Source organism: Budorcas taxicolor, chromosome 8 (assembly GCF_023091745.1).
Source record: "Budorcas taxicolor isolate Tak-1 chromosome 8, Takin1.1, whole genome shotgun sequence".
NCBI classification, from domain to species: domain Eukaryota; kingdom Metazoa; phylum Chordata; class Mammalia; order Artiodactyla; family Bovidae; genus Budorcas; species Budorcas taxicolor.
In genome coordinates this window covers 31,877,132-31,897,804 of record NC_068917.1, presented here as the reverse complement: position 1 = coordinate 31,897,804, position 20,673 = coordinate 31,877,132, and the positions used below count along the sequence as shown (strand labels likewise).

At 35.1% G+C, this 20,673-nt stretch overlaps 1 protein-coding gene across 1 annotated transcript in view; it reads left to right on the top strand.

Annotated features, from left to right (window-relative positions):
• Window positions 1-20,673, top strand: part of CCDC171 (coiled-coil domain containing 171) — a 321,044-nt gene that overhangs the window by 62,228 nt on the left and 238,143 nt on the right. The window contains exons 8-9 of the mRNA XM_052645254.1: window positions 3,060-3,220; window positions 9,629-9,767. Coding sequence (XP_052501214.1) covers window positions 3,060-3,220; window positions 9,629-9,767 — 300 coding nt within the window. The remainder of the gene's footprint in view (window positions 1-3,059; window positions 3,221-9,628; window positions 9,768-20,673) is intronic.

Below are 20,673 nucleotides of genomic sequence, written 5' to 3'. Positions count from 1 at the left end.
AGTAATGTCTCTGCTTTTTAATATGTTGTCTGGGTTGGTCAGAGCTTTTGTTTCAAGGAGGAAGCATCTTTTAATTTCATGGCTACAGTCACCATCTGCAGTGATTTTTGGAGCCCAAGAAAATAAAATCTGTCACTGTTTCCATTGTTTTCCCATCTGTTTGCCATGAAGTGATGAGACTGGATGCCATGATCTTAGTTTTCTGAATGTTGAGTTTTAAGCCAACTTTTTCACTGTCCTCTTTCACTTTCGTCAAGAGGCTCTTTAATTCTTCGCTTTCTGCCATAAGGGTGGTATCATCTGCATATCTTAGGTTATTGATGTTTCTCCCAGCAATCTTTTTTTTTTTTTAAATAACATTTGTTTTTATTTATTTCTTTGACTGTGTTGGGTCTTAGTTGCAGCATGTGGGATCTACTTCCCTGACCAGGGATCGAACCCCTGCCCCCCTGCATTGGGAGCATGGAGCCTTAGCCACTGGACCACCAGGGAAATCCCCTCTCCCAGCAATCTTGATTGCAGCTTGTGCTTCATCCAGCCGTGCATTTCGCATATGTACTCTGCAAAGAAGTTAAATAAGTAGGGTTACAATATGCAGCTTTGATGTACCCCTTTCCCAATTTTGAACCAGTCTGTTGTTTCATGTCTAGTTCTAACTATTGTTTCTTGACCTGCATACAGATTTCTCAGGAGACAGGTCAGGTGGTCTGGTATTCCCATCTCCTTAAGAATTTTCTACAGTTTGTTGTGATCCACACAGTCAAAGGCTTTAGTGTATAATGAAGCAGAAGTAGATGTTTTTCTGGAATTCTTTTTCCTTTTCTGTGATCCAAAGGATGTTGGTTTTTTGATCTCTGGTTCCTCTGCCTTTTCTAAATCCAGCTTGAACATCTGAAAGTTCTTGGTTCATGTACTTTTGAAGCCTAGCTTGGAGAATTTTGAGCAATCTTTGCTAGTTTGTGAGATGAGTGCAATTGTGAGGTAGTTTGAGCATTCTTTGGCATTGCCTTTCTTTGGGATTGGAATGAAAACTGACCTTTTCCAGTCCTGTGCCACTGCTGAGTTTTCCAAATTTGCTGGCATATGGAGTGCAGCACTTTCACAGCATCATCTTTTAGGATTTGAAATAGCTCAGCTAGAATTTTATCACCTCCACTAGCTTTGTTCATAGTGATGCTTCCTAATTAAGGCCCACTTAGCACTCCAGCATATCTGATTCTAGGTGAGTGATCTCATCATCGTGGTTATCTGCATCACTAAGATCTTTCTGTGTCTATTCTTCTGTAGACTTAGACATAACAACAAAGAAAAATAAAATTTGAAAGATCAAATTTTAAAATACACAAAGCCATATCTAGTCTGCTACCTTAGTTTAATGTAAGAGAACAAATGTTTCAATTAAAGTATTTTTGGATAGTTAGAAATAGTAATTCTGGTGATTCTTATTTGTGTGGCTTTATTTATGCAGCGTTTCCCAGGCTTCCTTTCTTGGTGAGTTCATTTTTCCTAACTCAGGTTGTTTTTTGCTATCCCTGGGAGGCTTGTGTCCTGCAGAGTTCCCTTTGGGCCTGTTGCTGTGACAGGAAGCACTTGCCACATTGTGCTACTCTGTCCTCTCCCATCAAGAGCTAAGACTGTGTACTTTCATGATAATTGTATCATGTTTAATTGTAGACATGATAATTGTATCATATATCATGAGCATTGGCTCATTGCCTGGCACATATTAAGTACCTAATAAATATTTATCTAAACACTTAGTAAATAATTATTATATATTTATATTTAATGTTAAATACATATTAATATTAAATAGATATGGTCCCATTAGATCTTTGTGGCCACCCTGTAGAGTCTGTATATTCTTTTTGTTATTATTTACTGTTTACAGATGAGGATCCTCAGGCGTTTTGAGTTTAACACGCCAAAGGGCACTTAAGTTTATTTGTAGAGCTGTGACTCAAACCTGAGTCTTATAGTTCTAAAGCACATTTTCTGTCTAGTTAAAGCACTTTTTCCCTACCTGTCTCCTGTTTTGAGGCTTTAGCAAACTATATTTTTTATTCTGAACTTAATTTTCTGAAAAGACAAAATATCCATGTAGTTCAAAAATCAAAACAAAATTAAGTGATCAAACATTTATTTAATTCTTGTCCCCCCTGTTGTTTACCTCGCTTGCCTGCTATCTTTCCTTGGTTTTTTTCCCTCCAAAATACAGCATACTACGTATAATGATCTGGACTTTGCTCTTCCCAGTATGTATTAACACTACATAGAGAACCACCTGGAGAACTTTTCAGAAATTGTTTTGTTGCCTTTTTATAGCTATAAGTTATTCTCTGTGGGTGTGCACTTTATCCATTCTACTCTTGCCAGGAAATCTAGATTATTGTGTAAAATTTCAAGTACATGCAAAAGTAGAGAGAAGAGTAAAATGAACTTCCTGTGTACTGATCACTCAGCTTCAGGACTTGCCTCACAGGCCAGTTGTGTTTTGGCTATTAACCCTCTTCTACTCTTCCACTCCAAGATTATTTTGAAGAAAATCCCAGATATCATATTATTACACGTATAAATATTTTAGTCAAATAGTGTTGTTTGATAATAAAATTTTACTTTTCTACAGTAAGAAATCCCCAAGAGTAAAAAGATCTATTAGCTTTGTTAGGCTTATAAAAATGTCCATATAATAATATTTCTCAAAAGAGGGGAAGGATACTTCCCTCCAGTTTTCTCTAATTTATTATGTTTATAAAGGAACGTCCAAATGAGCTACTAGATCAAAATTAGACGCTTTGATAGGACGGGTTATATTGTATCTGCCTGTCCTTTTTCATAGCACAGTTAAGTCTATATTCTTCCACTCTTCTTTTCTACTACACATGTTGAGAAAGGGAATAAACTGCCTCTTGTTTACTTTCCTTGTTTTAAACGAAAACCAGAAAGAAAGACTTGTTTGGATGAATGATAATCAGCTGTTTGATAAAGTATTCTATTCAATTTGAGATTGATACAAGTGTTTCCTCGCTTGCTTCAATTACTTTTCTGTCATCTGATAGTTACGGATTCGAGACCTTGAAGGAGCTTTGCAGGTAGAGAAGGCCAGTCAAGCAGAAGCTGTTGCCGATTTGGAAATGATCAAGAATGAATTCAAAGAAGTTGAAAGTGCATATGAGCGAGAAAAGCATAATGCACAGGAGAGCTTTGCAAAACTAAACGTGTAAGTGTTATACTGGAAAACTCTCTAAATTAATATTAAGAGTTTATGAAATCTACGTGAGTATGAATGCATAGTAGTGGGTAAATATAGAAGTGCTCTGTTGGGTTTTGAAGCATTATGGCAATTCCAAGTAGTCTCAGAAATACAGAGATACTTTCTTACACTAGAAAGTAAATATGTTAATGTATTTTTATATTGTGTTTGTTGATGTAATACAGTATCTTTAAGGCCTTGACTTCTAGGTCTTCTAAGTGAGCTATGTGGTAAATGGGTAATGTTTGAGATTTTCTCAAGCTGTAAAAATAATAGTAGGAGGAATACCCTACTGGGGCTAGCGTGTATGTGGCTCACTTCATACCTAGCATTGCATGGCTTTGTCTAATTTATTTAGTGTCCTATGAGGTAGCTACAGTTTTTTATCCCTGTTTTACAGATGTGAAAATTGAGCCTAAAGAGGGTAAGGACACACAGCTATTAGTGGGAGGGTCAGGATCTTTCTCACTCCTATTGATTTTAATCTTTTTCAGTTCAGAACTCTTTCATCTGAAAAGTCCTGTGAAATGCTTTAAGAAGTTTATAGTGCCTCAACATGTTTCCAAAAATAATAGTACATGTTTTAAGCCATTTCCTCTCAGAGAGAGAAATGTGTACCACCATTGGTATATAACATGATAATAGGTCAATACATTAGTTATATATTTATTTTAATGTTCATTTCTACTTATGGCAGATAATGGTTTTCCATTTACAGATGTAATATAAAGTTTCCTTTTAAAATACTTCATTTAACTTATAATGTGAGTTAATTTTTTTAAAAAGTATTGTTTAGAGTTGTATGGCAGAAATGATAAAGATGGCACTTGAAAGGCTGAAGTTTGAAAAATTTAAAACTGTGTAATTACTTTCATTAGTAATGCTTATAATACATTGAATGAGTAATTCTTTACTGAGTTTTCTTGCTTCCTCTAGAATGATTTAAATTATATTCTGTGAATGTTATTCTAAGAACTTGTACCCTTTTATTTCCTTTGAACCATATAATCTGCACATTTAAATATGTTTGAAGGGCCTTTATGTAGTATATAGCACAGGCCTCTTTACTGTTGCTTTGAGGTAATGATTATGACCTACTAGTGAACCGTAAGAAGTTAGACTGTACTCCCAACAATCAAAGCTTTCCCACAATAAAATAATAGGCTTCTTTGGGGGAACTAGTAAGCTCTCTGCCTTGGAAAGTTTGAAACGGTGGGTAGATGATTCTTTATCACATATACTGAAGATTTGAGTCCTGCAAATTAGATGAGAAGAATTTTAAGATACCCACTTACTTTTAAGCTCTAAGATTTTAATCTGTGTACTTTTAAAATTGGACCCCAGAGCAATTTTTTTCCTTGAGTTTGTTTGGCTATTGCTTGTGTTTTTTGGTGCTTGAAAAATTTTACTCAAGTTTTGTATTCCAAATAAGCAGAAACTAACAGTTCTAAATACTAGTTATGTATTCCAGCTAAGCTAACTAAACTAACAATCCTCAATGCTTTAACATAATGTCCCTTGTCTGTTCTTCATCCCTATATAACTGTGCTGTAATATAAGTTAATAATAATGAATAAAGAGAAAACAGTAAGTAGTAGTTGAAGCCCACTGCTTATCAGTAGTTCCTTCAACTTCTCTTCCTCCATCCTGTCTTCTGTTTCATTGTATATGATATGACAGCCACCTCCTTTCCATTTATCTGTGGTTTGAGAAGGAATAAGATGACATGAGGGATGATTAGGTAAGTTATTTGATCTTCTACTTGTTCAGTTCAGTTCAGTCGCTCAGTTGTGTCTGACTCTTTGCGACCCCATGGCTTGCAACACAGCAGGCTTCCCTGTCCATCACCAGCTCCCGGAGTTCACTCACACTCATGTTCATCGAGTGGTGATGCCATCCATTCAACTATCTCATTCTCTATCATCCCCTTCTCCTTCTGCCTTCAATCTTTCTCAGCATCAGGGTCTTTTCCAGTGCGTCAGTTCTTCGCATCAAGTGGCCAGAGTATTGGAGTTTCAGCTTCAGCATCAGTCCTTCCAATGAATATTCAGGATTGATTTCCTTTAGGATGGACTGGTTGGATGTCCTCACAGTGCAAGGGACTCTCAAGAGTCTTCTCCAACACCACAGTTCAAAATGTCAATTCTTCGGAACTCAGCTTGCTTTATGGTCCAACTCTCACATCCATACATGACTACTTGTATTCTTGATTCTTTTTGAGGAATCTTCTTTAAAATCTTTCAGAGTCATGAATTCTCAAGAATTAATTTTTCAAAGTAGTTCTAAGTTTTGGATAATGTATTTCAAAGTGAGAATTGATATTTTAGGTCTTTAGGGTAAATAATACCTTTACAATAATATCTTTACAGATAATACCATTAATGTACAATTTTGAGAGCAGTGAGTGCTGGGGTAGGAGATTGTTTTACCTGTTGGGTAGAACTGATTTAGCAGTTGGTGATAAGAGGTTTTAGAGGAAATGCTGTCTGACCCTTGCAGGTGGCTACGGTTTTTATACTTCTGTTTCCTCCCAGGTAGGCCTAGGTGGGAATCTTATTAAAAGGCAGGAGGAAAAGACTATGTGTTGTTCAGAGTTTTAATTTTGGTCAACAGTTTCATAACAGTGAATATTCCTATGTGAAACTATTTTGGATGGAATATATATTTATATATATATAGGTAGAATATACAAATGTATCCCTGGAGGAGGGCATGGCAACCCACTCTAGTATTCTTGCCTGGAGAATCTCAGGGACAGAGAAGCCTGGAAGGCTATACATTCCATGGGATTGCAAAGAGTCAGACACAGTTGAAGCGACTGAGCAAGCACACACACATACATGTGTATTAGATGGAATATGTGTATATATTTTAGCATACTATTGTATATTGAATATTACATGTAATAATATAACAAATAAAATTATTATGTATTAAAGATACCTTTCAAAGAACTCAGCTAGGAACTTGAACAATAACAGGCTATATTAGCAAACATATAATGTATAATTTTAGATAGAGTATATATACTCTATATTTCTCTAATAAATTTTCTTAGTTGTAAATTTTTTTCCATTGAAAACTTGCCATGTAAAATGAAAATCTTTCAATAATCTTTTTATTTTAACTCTTTCAAATATCAGATTTTCATTAACTATGGTAACTGATTGTTGGGCAATGGTAGGGAAAAGATCCTCATAATTCTTAAATCTAGTTTAAGTTTAAATTCAGTTTAAAATAACACTAGTCAAAGATAAGATACTGATCAGACTTAATCTAAATTTATTGAATTTATTCCATTCAGTATTTAGGGACTTCATTTTTCTAAATATATCAACCAAAAGTATAAAAAGAACAAAAGTATTATAACCCGTGGTGCTAATATTATTGTTCATATTCTTGCTGAAAAATATCCTGAAGATGGCTATTTGTTAAAACAGCTGCACAGCTGTCACATTCTTATCTGAGCTCTGAAGGAAAAGAATGGGAATCCAGTAGCAAAGAAGGTTTTTTTTTTTTTTTTAAAGAAGGCATCTTAACTACAAGTTTCTTTTTCCCTTTCCTTTCTTGACAAAATCCTGCATCTGTCAAGTCCTGACTCTTCTCTATTGGATTCAAAGAGACTGGGGCTTCCTTGAATTTTCATCATACTCCCCCTGCCAATGAACACTTGTACATAATCTAAAAAGTGAAATAGTACTGTTAAGCTCATGAAAAGCCATGTCTTGTTACCACGTTGCTCTCTGTGACCGGTTTCTTCTCCTTTGAAGCAACTACTTTCAGTTCTTACACGCTGTTTCTGGCGTTTAACTTTGTATTGCTGAGTAACATGCATATTGTGCCATTTTTTTCAGCTTCTACCTCTCGATGTTATCTGTTGGCCCCTGCTTATTTATCTCTGTTGTCCACCTCTACCACCTAGCACATGCTTATTTCTTCCGTCCTCCCGTCCTTTCAGTAGGATTGTATTTTGGGATATTTTTTTCTACAATTTTCTGACCCCTCATATTTACTTTTCCTTTATACGTTTTCTTATATTTTTTGCTGTTTATTGTCTGTCTTCTTATGTAGAGAGGAGCTTTGTTTTGCTCACTGCTTTCCCTGAATTCCATACTAGTGCTTGGCACACAAGAGCTGCAAAGTAAAGAGTTGCTGAATGATCAAATGCATGAATAGTTAATATCTCGTTTTATGTTGGATTAGTTTGTATGCACCAATCAATAAATTATTCTTAAACTCTCTAACAGAGCTGAAAATCTCATTATTTTTATGCACCTCAGAAATTCTATCATTGTAAGTTTCTTCTAAGATGTATCACTGTTGGAGTCTTCTCTCCACTCCCTTCTTTCTGGACAGATTGTTTTACAGACTCTGTGTCACAGTCATCCTTAGGACTCCTCTTCACCATCATCTGTAGCATTTTCTTTACTTCTCTTTGATATTGGATCTCTTCTTTACTAATCTCATGCCCATCTTCCTTGTCTGATTTACTCCCTTGTAAAGTCCTTTCTTGAGGAATTACACATCAGAGGACAACTTTTAAAATTTGCATTCTGAAAATGTCTGTATTTGATCTTTACCCTTTGTCATAGTTTAGTTGGCTGTTTATTCAATTCTTCTATCAAGAAGCCTGAAGTTATTTGATTACCTATGCTTTGTTTGTGGCCCTTGCTTTTCTCTGGAAACTTGGACAGAGTGGTCACCAAGTCTGGAAACATAGGTGCCTGTCTTGAAATGGTTTAGTGATGTTACATTATAACACATGAAAAAATGATACTAATAATGTGTATTTCTGTACTCTATGGACACAGTGTGGAATCTTCCCTTTGTTCATGGTGTTCTGAAACTTAACGATGATGGGCCTTGCATGGACTATTTTCCATTCGTGCTGGGCACTCACTGAGCCCTTTCAATTTTAGAGTTTTAAATAATTCATTTTGGGGAAATTCTCTTGCATTATTACTTTGCTGATTTTTTTCTTTCCCTTTTCCTTACCTTTTGTTTCTGGAACTAATGTTATTTATATGTTGGGATTCCTGGATCGATATTCTTTTCTCTACTTTGATCCATTTTTGTTGTTTAGTTCTGCTTTCTGGGAAGCTGATATAAATGTCTCCTCTAATCCGTCTATACGTGTTTAAATTCTACCCTCCCTACCATGGAATATTCTTTTTCTTTTTTATTTTTTTTAAGAAGAAAGCTTTATTTCTCGAGTTGCAGTGGGTGGGGGCCACTCTCTAGCTGTGGTGCCTGGGCTTCTCATTGCCGTGGCTTCTCTTGCGGCAGGGCGCAGGGCCTAGGGCATGGGGGCTCCAGCAGTTGTGGTTCCTGGGCTCTACAGCACAGGGTCAGGAGTTGTGGCACATGGGCTTTGTTGCTCCTCGGCATGTGGAATCTCCCTGGACCAGGGATTGAACCTGAGTCTCCTGCATTGGCAGGTGGATTATATACCACTGAGTCACCAGGGAATCACCAGTCTTGGAATATTCTTGATTCAAGTAAGAAAATAGCAAAGGGTTGGCACTAGACTTGTCTCTGTTCCACCCTAGAGCAAGAAATGTTGACCGATCAGAGTAAGATCATGTGCCATTCAAAAATGAGCTCTTCATTTGATTATAGCCTGAGCACAGCATGGATTTGGTTATGCTGAGTCACCTTGCCTCCCATATTACAGCTTAAAAGTTATAGGAAACTGATCTGCATTTATCAGGAAGATGCCAGATTAAAAATAGTGGCAACTCTTTAATTTGAACCACAGCAAATTTTGAACTAAAATACTTCCAAACTGCTTGTCATTTTACATCCAAAAAGAATGTAAATGCAATTAATGCTAGCTTGAGCAAAATGTAAATAGGCAGGCAAATCCTTTGAAAAGAAATTTATGTTTTCACAGTGAACATGAATGATTTTTAAAAATTATCCTTGCTTTTGGATTTTTCATGTCACTATACCAGTTCTACACACATGGACAGTCAGAAATAAAACATTTGTGTCATTTCTCAAGTTATACTTTAATTTGAAAGTGGTTTGATAGGACTGCTTTCTGTTTTGAGGCAGTCTCTGAGCTGATTCAACTGTTGTGGGTGGGATTTGTTAATCATAAGTCATGGTGAATCAACACTAACCAAATCCATTTTGCTTATAGCCTTGGGTATAGTACAAATGTCTGTTATCAAAATAGGGGTATTATTACGTTAGAGTCCTTCATTTAAGAATGTACAATTCTTTTTATTTGCAAAAATGAGAAGTGATCTTTAAAACTTTTGGTCATGAAACCATGATATATAGTACATCTGTCCTTTGTGTTAAAGTTGTATAGTAAGACCTGATAAAAGCATATTTGAAAAACCTGCTCTGACACTTTAAACCTTTCAGATTAGAAAGAGAGTATTTCTCCAAAAACAAGAAACTAAATGAAGAAATTGAGGAACAGAAGAAAGTAATTCTAGACCTTTCGAAGAGACTCCAGTATAATGAGAAAAGTTGCAGTGAGTTACAGGAAGAGCTTGTAATGGTAAGGTAAAAAGGAAAACCCTATGGCAATTACTTTATTGGGTCAAATTTGATGTTAAATAGGGTTTTTTTTCTCGCTACATGCCATGAGATAATTGTATGAAAGTAGTTTTAGTGACATTGATTAAAAAATTTTAAAACTGGAGATGCTGTTTACCACAAAGCTATTCATAATAAATCCTCTCTTTGAAATAATTGGGAAAATGAAATGAATTAATAGAATGTCTGCATTATAGAATGTTTTAAAATTTATTCAGAGGTTTTTCTTTGTTTTTTAAAGTATGTAAAACAGTATTACCTACATGGAAGTGGGGTTAGGGTTTAAAATCAGTGGATCTAATGATTTCAAAGACTCCCTTTTGTAATCATTTTGAACCTGATCACTCTGTCTCCATTCCCCAATAATCGAGCCTTCACACCGTCACCAAATTTATCTTTTTCAAGTATTGATCTGTTCTTGTCACCTTCCATTTATTAAAAAGCCATCAATATCTCCCTGCTGCTTTCAGAGAAGCCCCAGCTTCTTGCTGTGTAACCTAAGGCACTTTTCTTTGTGGCTCTATGTTAACTTTTCCAGCTGCTTCTATTGCTGTTGTCCTCTATCTTGCTTCAGCCACATTAAAGTACTCTTGGCTTCCTAAACACATGATGTATCTTCATGTCATTTTACTTTTGGTCAGGCTGTTCACACTTTTTGACCCACAGTTCTGAAATGCTCATTCTCTTTTCTTTTAATATTCATAAATGTCCTGTGATGGTGATGCAAGACACCTCTGATGTCTTGCCATCTGTGAAGCTTTCTGTGGTTCCATCTCTTCTTCTTTTTTTCATCCACCTAAAGTCAGAGTTCTGCCCCTCCCAAGTTTATATTTCTTTAATTCTTAGTTTAGTATCTCATAACACCAAAATCTGCTGTGTATTACCTCTGCCTAGAAATTGAGAGTGCATTGAGGTTAACTTTGTTTTACATGCCAAGTTTCCACAGTAGTACTTGCCTCAGTAAACATTTGTTGGATGGATTTGTTTACTTGGTTGAAGCAGCATACTCCTACTCTGCTGTTTGTTGGGAACCTCAGGAGGGAGGCCATAACGTTTATAGTAATTCCCTGTTTCCTCTTTGTCTTGTTCCCCACATATATACCTTTCCCAGAGACTTGGTTACTTCACTTTCAGTTATATTCCACAGCTCTTAGTGATGTTAGTTTCTGAGGAAAATGAATTTTTTTTCCTTGTTCAACAAGATGGAAACTCAGGGTTATACTAAGAAGTGGTGGCCAAATCAGTGCTGCCTAGTTAGAAGGGTAATGATGAATGATGAGATAGAAAAGTAATGATGGGATAACATTTAAACTCTTTATAATTTTCAAATGATCCAATATTATATACAGGCAGGTAATCCTCTCTCTGTCTTGCCTCAGTCATATTAGAAGACTCTCGGCTTCCTATTTCTCATATCTTCTTGCTGTTTATTTTCCTTTCTCCTTGCTTCCATTCTGGTTGTTCATGTTTTTGACCCACATTGACTGAAACACTTCTTTTTCCTTAACAAATGTCTGTATACCTCCTAATGTTGAACTCTGTTTCCATTTAACTCAGGATATCCAATTTGTTCTGATTAAGGGATTGATATCATTGCTTTTACTCTGGTTGAGTTTGTAGTTTGAGTACTTTGGATGTGGGGTTGTAGGAAGTTTAGAGTTCTCTGTGTAGCAGTTGTTGTTGTTCATTTGCCAAGTTGTGTCCAACTCCTTGTGACCCCATGGACCACAGCACATCAGTCTCCCTGTCACTTACCATCTCCCAAAGTTTGCTGTATTACTGAATAGAAAGAGAAATGTTGCAGAATCATATGTATAGGAGAACCCAGTTTGGTTTGTTTTTGAAGGATTGTTGTTGTTGTTCACTGTGTAGCATATTATAGTGCCTATTCACTGCGATGTGTTGCCCTATATTCCATGGGCATCCCACCTCTTCACTCCTGGTTCTGGAAGGTGAATCATGGTGGAGAGAAACTTGTTAGAGTCACTGAGCTGAGTCTTAGTCTTGCTGTGCTTACTTATTAGATACTGTAATCAAATAGTTTGGAAAGAGAGTTGTCACTGGGAATGCAGTGGTGAAGACCTAGTCACCAGTATAAGTTGGTGTGCATCCTCCTGACTCTGGTCTTCTAGCACTCCAGTGACAAGGCGGAAGATAAAAGAAGACTGGCTGAATTCACCGCTGAGCTCAGGATGCTTTGTGATTACAAATAATTTACTTGGTGCCAACAGGTATTTACTTTTTAACTTTCGCAGTTTGGTGGATGGTCTGAAAAAAAGGTGAGTTGCAGCTCGTTCACAACCTCCGTTTGCTTGTTTTAACCCTTGACACTCAACCTGTAAAACACTGTTGTTCTGACTAGTAGAAGAGCCAATGGGATGTTCAGAAACAGATTCAAGTGCAGCTTAAGTGATTGACAGTTCATATGGTTCAGCCTAACTATTCATATGTTCCTCTCTGTTTCTTCATCTCTCTTAAAGCCTTAGCTTTATGTCTTATTTTCTTCCATCGCGTTTTTTTTTTTTTTGATTTCCCAGGTGGTGCTAGTGGTAAAGAACCAACGTGCCATTGCAGGAGACATAAGAGACGTGGGATCAGTCCCTGGGTAGGGAAGATGGCCTGGAAGAGGGAATGGCAGTCCACTCCAGTATTCTTGCCTAGTGAATCCCATGGACAGAGGTGCCTGGTGGGCTATGGTCCCTGGGGTCACAAAAACTCAGACATGACTAAAGTGACTTAGCATGCATTATTAGCTTTATCTTTTAGCTTGTTCTGTTTATTCTTATTAGAACAGTTGCTTTCTGTCTCTTTACTTGACCATAATATGAAATTTAAAAAATATTTAATTAAAATTTACTTATTGAAAACACTGTTACTTTGAATACTAAGTGCAGTGTTTTCTTTTTAATAAAGAAGTCTGTCCATGGAATTCTCCAGGCAAGAATACTGGAGTGGGTAGCCATTCCCTTTCCAAGGGTGTCTTCCTAACCCAGGGATCGAACCTGGGTCTCCTGCATTGCAGGCAGATTCTTTACCATCTGAGTGACCAGTGAAGCTTCTTAATGAATATGCTATTACTTTAAACAGTAAGTACAGTATTTTCTTTTTAATAAAAAATTCATCTATTGCTTTTCATAAATTTATTTTTGGGTACATATATCTTTATTTCCTTTAATTTTTTAGTAGGTCAGTAGCCTTTGAGTTGGGAGGGTAATCTTACAAATTTCTCTCTAAAGAGATATCTATCAAATTAAAAATTTTAAACCATAAAAATGGAGTTTTTTTGTTCTGTGTCCTCAAAGTCTGTTATTTTTGTTTTGAGTTCATAATTGTTTTTGACTGAAGAGAGAATGACACAAGAGGAGGCTTTTACTTTTTGCCTTTGGGAATAAAATTTTGTTTTAATGACATTCTGTGATCCTGCGTACCCTAGTGTGTCTTTCCTACAGTTAAATTTCTTTCGAACATAATAGTTTCAGCTTTTATAGAATATAGATGGGAAGTATAAATTAACTACAGGTAATTTTTCTCTCCCTTTGAGCTAACAGCTTGTTTTCTAGTTTAGCTCACATTCATGGCCATTATTCAAGTCTTGGTCTTTATTTTCTCTGTTGCATTGTAAGAGAAAATTAAAGCCATTTTCTTCTATAGGTTTACTAGTAAGACCAAGGTGTTGTTATAATATGCAAAGACTTTAGGAAGTTTTGAGACTTAAAAATAACAATTGCATAACCGAAGGTCGCTTAGCCTTTCAGAACTGAAAGAAGCCATTGAGGTCATCTAGGTCAGGATAAACACAGAGTCAATAAACTGGTTGCAAAGTGATAGCTCCCCTGTTACAAAAGATAAAAATTAAATATAGAATGTAATTTTGGAAAAGTTCAAACTGGGTTTGTTGAGTCTTCTCTTGGTATTTAAGGAATACAGCCAACATTAATTGTGCTTTTATGTTCGTGAAATTTCTCCTATTCAATTTATGGATTTAGAAGATATGATTAACAAATGAGTAATATATTATTATTGTTCTTAATGTCATAGTATTAATAGAATTTCAGCATAGGACATCTAGGGATTTAGCAAAATCCCTAGATGCTATGTGTTGTACACTATTGAGTTTGACTTTAAAAAGTTTTGATTAAAATCGAACTATTAATTTTAAATTCTTTGAATTTAATAATGATTTAATCAGCTACTAAATAAAACTGAATTTCTAGTTTAAGCTGCTTAGTGCTGATGCTTATTAAAGCCCACCAGAGGCTCAGTAGATCCAGTTGGGTCTTATAGTCATTACTGTGAGTTTTTATATCTGCTTCTCTTGAGCAGGGGAGCTATCATTTCCAAATTGGCATTATTAGGATTTGCTTTGTGCTTTCTACAATGAAATATTTTTGAGTCCATCATTTCTTGAGATTTGCTTTTCTGCCACTCAGTAATATTTAGTTACAGCTCTAGGAGAAGACCATATATTGAAAAGGGAATTCTAGTTCTCATGAGGTTTTGCTCAAAGAATATTTTATTCTCTAAAGAACTTGTGATTGAAAATGGTCAAGTATATATTTTTTCCCTATACTTTGGGGGCTTGACTGATTATATAATAATAATGATTGCTGGCGTTAGATAGGATTTTGGAAAGTGCTTTGATTGCTGTGCTTTGAGGTAAAGTTAGTGTTTCTTGATAATATTTTTGCATCAAATGATCTGTTAGGTTTGCTTTAGGAAACATGCTTCTGATTTTGCAGGAGGCATTCAAAACTAATGATCTAATAAATATTCTATTCTGAATTTTTATGAAAAACTTGATTCCTGCTTTTCACCCACAACAGAATAGTATTTATATATGAGAATTGTTTTTGCTAATATAAACATGGCTCTCTTAGTGGTCCTTAAAGTTTTAATACTGTTAAGTTGTATTTATCTAATGTGTATGTGTTTGTATATTTAAATGTATATTGTATGGCTGTCTTTCTAAATTTGTGATGTAGGCATAAAGCTTTTTCTTTAAGTTTTCTGATATTTATTAATATAAAAATCCTAAATTTTGAAAATTCAAACCTCATTTTTAGTCTTGGAAGAAATAAAATGGTATTGTGTATGTGTGTGTCTGAAAGAGAGAGAAAGAGAGACAGAGGGAGAGAGAGAGAAGGAGATGTTTATATGTCAAAGCCTATATTCAGATTGGATGGTGGCATAAATTAATTGTGTAGCTGTGTAAGGGAAGGTGACATTTCATCATATGGCATAAGCAGTTGGATCATAGAATGCTCACATTGGGAAAGAAAGAGTAAACTGTTTTATGAAGAAGTAAGAGAGGTTAGTTACTGTCATTATGATCAAGGAGAAGCTGCAGATGGTCATGATGATGAAAGCTAACCGTATCAAATTCAGTTTAGCTGAGCAGGCTCTCCTGGAATCCTTACAAATGGACTGCCTCTGTCAAACTAAGTGGAAGATAAGATGAAAAGGTGAAGCATAAGTATGTGATGTCAGTTGTAGGTTCTGATACTCCTCTGTTTTTACTCAGAATTCCTTTATAATGGCTTAAAATATATTTAAACTGATTTAAAAGCTTACTTGAATTCAAAACCATTCAAAAATGATAAGCATTATGTGTTACTGCTATAAAAGTTTGACCTGTTTTTAAAAAACCAATTTCATTAATCTAAACAAATCTAGTGACTAAATAAAATATTTATTTTTTTACCTATTTGTTTTTTCTATAATTTTAAACCTTATTATTAGCACCCCTTAATTGTTTTTATTGTTATTTATGGTTTGAGTCAACTTTTCTGTTGCAGATCAGCAGCACTCATTTGTCCAATTTCTAGATATAAATATATGTATATGCTTTTTAATATTTTCACAAGTTTATATTAGAAATTTTTATTTACATACATGTCTATTTATGATATTCATGCATATTAGCAGAAGTGAGGGATGAGTTTTTATAGGCTCAAAGAAAGATAAGATGATAGAATGACATGTTAGATTAAGCCAGAAATTCATTTACTTTAGCAGTGTGTGAAATACTGTGTACCAAGGTGAAAATATAACATAACTCTTTGTCAGCTCATTGTTCTTTCTGCTGACTCCTGTTTTATAATACATTAAGATCTTCCAGTCAGAAATTTTTTTGCATTTTCTTTGAATATTTTGATATTTTTAGTCCCTTTTCTGTACTGGTTTTAAATTCATCATGACATCTAAAGTAGTCCTGGGTTCATGGTGAGTGATCAGTATGTTCATCTTAATATCATCTGGTTAGCCCAAACATAGCAGTAAGGGACTTCTATTTCTACAGTAATAAAGCTCTTTATGCAAATTATTCTAAGGTAAAAAGAAGTGAGTTCTTGTGACTTATGTCCGAGGCAAAAAAAAAAGAAGGGAGTTCTTTTATCCTACAGTTTTGTCTTTTAAACTTGATTGAATGTTAAGAATTGCAGAATTTGTTGAGTCAACAATTTAACATTTAACCTCAATTTCCTTTTTATGTCATACAATGAAACATATTAATCAAAAATTAGAAACTTAGTCTTTTATATTGGTTTGGCATTTTGTTTTCAACCTAGCAGTTTTTTTTAGCTGATAGATTGTGTTTTTATTCTAGAAATTTCCTGCTTATCAAAAGTCTATTAAGAGAACTAACAGCTTTGAGAACAAAATTTAAATATAAGTGTAGTCCACACTTTTAAAAAGTTCCAGCTATTTTCTCAATATGAATGAAGAATGAAGGCTTGATTTATAAAACCAAAACAATTTATTAGGAAAAAATCTGTCAGATATAAAAAAAAAGGACACTTTGCTGTGTACCTGAAATTAACACAATTTTGTAAATCAACTCTGCTTCAATAAAAAGCAATGAAAAGGAAAAATTTTCAATCATAATCTGGCTCATAAACCTATTAGATGTAATAAAGTTTATATTGGCTATATTATGAGACTATTAGCCAGATATCTCTATAGAAAATTAGAATAGTGCTAATTATAAATAGAATAACAAGAAAGGAACTTCCTCAACTGAGAAAGGGCATTTGTGAAAAACCTATAACCAACATCAAGGTTGATAGTGAAAGGCTGCTTTCTTTTTAAGATCGGGAACAAGGTAAGGATGTATACTGTTACCATGTCTAGCTAACATTGTACTGGTGGTTCCAGCCAGAGCAACAAGGCAAGAAAAATAAAAGTCATTAATTTTGGAAAGAGAGAAATAAACTCTTTGCAAATCATGTAGTTTTTTTTTTTCTTGAGTCACAAGCTTTATTTATTGTAGAAGAGTTGTAGATTTGGGTTTAGTGACTAAATATGTACACAATTTTTAAAAATTAGAAAATTATAAGGAATTCACACACAGCTATTAGAACTAACAAACAAGTTTAGCAAAATTGCAAGGATCATAAGAGTTAATATTATTATTGTTAAGATAATAATGTTCCTCAATATATACATTCAATGCAGTCTCTATCAAATTCTCAGCTGGCCTTTTGCATATAGTGACACCCTGATTCAAAAATTCATATGGAAATTTAAGAGACCTAGAATAGGTTCAGTATGTCTTCCTTATTATAAATCACAGTATCATAGTATGCCAAACCAGCTTATAAAATAGATAATCTGATAGATTTGAAATAACTGACTGTACATAAAAGGAAACAGTATAACTGAGTCCCTGCCTTATTTCTTATATCAAATTCTAAATTGATTAAGGAGTCATAAAAGAGGAAGATCAAAAAGTAGAAATAAAGGAATTTAAGTGTTTTATAATCTTGGAGTAAGGAATATATGACATAAAATCTAGAAGTCCCAAGGCAAATTATTGATAAATTTGATTACTTGAAAGCACTAGAATAGCCAAAATAATCTTGTAAAAGAAGAATAAAGTTGAAGAAGTAGCATTTCCCAATTGTAAAGCTTACTATAAAGCTCTGCTGTTAAAGTGCTATGCTCAATATGCCAACAGATTTGGAAAACTCAGCAGTTGCCACAGGACCGTAAAAGGTCAGTTTTCATTCCAATCCCAAAGAAAGGCAATGCCAAAGAATATTCAAACCACTGCACAATTGCACTCATCTCACATGCTAGCAAAGTAATACTCCTAATTCTCCAAGCTAGGCTTCAGCATTATGTAACCTGAGAACTTCCAGATGTTCATTCTGGACTTAGAAAAGGCAGAGGAACCAAAGATCAAATTGCCAACAGCCATTGGATCGTAGAAAAAGCAAAAGAATTCTGGATAAAACATCTACTGGGCTGGATGAAGCACAAGCTGGAATCAAGATTGCCAGGAAAAATATCAATAACCTCACATACGCAGACACCACCACCCTTATGGCAAAGAAGAATTAAAGAGCCTCTTGATGAAAGTAAAAGAGGAGAGTGAAAAAGTTGGCGTAAAACTCAACATTCAGAAAACTAAGATCATGGCATCTGGTCCCTTCATGGCAAATAGATGGGGAAACAATGGAAACAGTGAAAGACTTTATTTTCTTGGCCTCCAAAATCACTGCAGCCACAAAATTAAAAGATGCTTGCTCCTTGGAAGAAAAGCTATGACCAACCTGCTGCTGCTGCTGCTAAGTCGCTTCAGTCGTGTCCGACTCCGTGCGACCCCATAGACGGCAGCCCACCAGGCTCCGCCGTCCCTGGGATTCTCCAGGCAAGAACACTAAAGTGGGTTGCCATTTCCTTCTCCAATGCATGAGAGTGAAAAGTGAAAGTGAAGTCACTGAGTCGTGTCCAACTCTCAGTGACCACATGGACTACAGCCCACCAGGCTCCTCCGTCCATGGGATTTTCCAGGCAAGAGTACTGGAGTGGGGTGCCATTACAACATATTAAAATGTGGAGATACTACTTTGCCGACAAAGGTCCATCTAGTCAAAGCTATGGTTTTTCTGGTAGTCATGTATGGATGTGAGAGTTGGACTATAAAGAAAGCTGAGCACAGAATTGATGCTTTTGAACTGTGGTGTTGGAGAAGACTCTTGAGAGTCCCTTGAACTGAAAGGAGATCAAACCAGTCAATCCTAAAGGAAATCAATCCTGAATATTCATTGGAAGGACTGATGCTGAAGCTGAAACTCCAGTACTTTGGCCACCTGATGCGAAGAGCCGACTCATTAGAAAAGACCCTGATGCTTGGAAAGATTGAGGGCAGACAGAGAAGGGGACGACGAGAATGAGATGGTTGGATGGCATCACCGACTCGATGGACATAAGTTTGAGCAAGCTCTGGGAGTTGGTGATGGGCAGGGAAGCCTAGGGTGACACAGTCCATGGAGTCACAAAGGGTCGAACATGACTGAGTGACTGAACTGAAGAAAGCTATAATAGTCAAGACAGTGTGATATTGCCATAAGGTAGACATGTATATCAATGGAAAAGAATTGAGAATCCAGAAATAAACTCATAATTATGTTTAATTGTTTTTGAAAAGGGTGCCAAGTTAATTCAGTGGGAGAAAGAATAGCGTTTTTCAACAAATGGTGGTGAAAGAACTGGGTATCCAGAAGCTAAAGAGTGAATTTGGACCCTGCACAAAAGTTAAATGGTTCATAGGCCCAAATAGAGTAGCTAAGACTACAAAAATCTTAGGCTGTGCTTTCTTAGGAGCCACAGCAAAAGCTCAAGTGACAAAAAATAGATGCATTGTACTTCACTGAAATTAAATACTTCTGTGCTTCAGAAGATAGAAGGTAAAAATACAGTCACAAAGTGCTAGAAAATTTTTGCAAATCAAGTGATTGATAAAGAACTTGTATTCAGAATAATAGAGAAATAACAATGAAAAATATGCTAAAGGTTTAAATGGAGATTTCTTCAAAGAAGATGTACAAATGGTCAGTAAGTATGTTAAAAAATGTTCAAAAATCATTAGTCGGGGATATGCAAATCAAAACAACAATGAGATGACTCTTCATACTCATTCACATGACTGCAATTTAAAAACTAGACAACAAGTTTTAGAAAACTTGGAGAAGTTGGAACATTTTGTTTCTAAGAATATAGTCAAAAGGCAAATGACAAATTGGCAGTAATGATTTGCAATGTGTGTGACAAAGCAGTCATTTTCGTAATTTACAAAGGACCGTAATAAATCACTAAGTAAAATGTGTACAGTGTAATATAGAAATGAACACATGAAAAGGCAGTTCACAGAAGAAGAAATACAAGCTACTGATAAAGATATGAAAAGATGGTTAATCTTATTTAAAATTAAAGAAATGGACAGTAAAAGAAGTTGATGATGCTTAGCTTGTAAAGGTATGGGAAAGTAAATACTTACACTTTTCATGGTAATTTATACCAGTAGGACTTTAGAAAGCAGTTTGGTAACAATTGTCTGAAAATAGCTGTACATACTGTTTACTCATCAAATCTATTTCTAGGAGTTTACTGAGTAGATATGCTTGAATGTATTCTAAGATGTACAAGTATACATGTAAGGATTTATATTATAGTATTGTCATTAATAGGAAAAATGCAAATAACCTATAAATCTTCGCAGTAGGGGACTGGTTAAATTCATTAATGATACAATGGATAAGCTAATTCATCTAAACAATGGAATGCTATGCAACTGAAGAAATATGATGCGGAAAGGATGTTAAAAACATACTGTGAATGGAAAAATAAGTTGTATAATAGTATGTATACTTGAATCCCATTTGAATTTAGAATTGAATATATTTAATATGTATTTAACATAAATCATTTTTATTATACAAAATATAATTTTATCATATATAAAATTATATAATAATATTTCTATAATATGACAGCATTAAAAAGCATGTTCCTAATGGTATGCTAATAGAGAAAACTTGAAGTTTGGGTTTGTTTTGTTTTTGTTGGTTTGGTTTTATATCTCAATT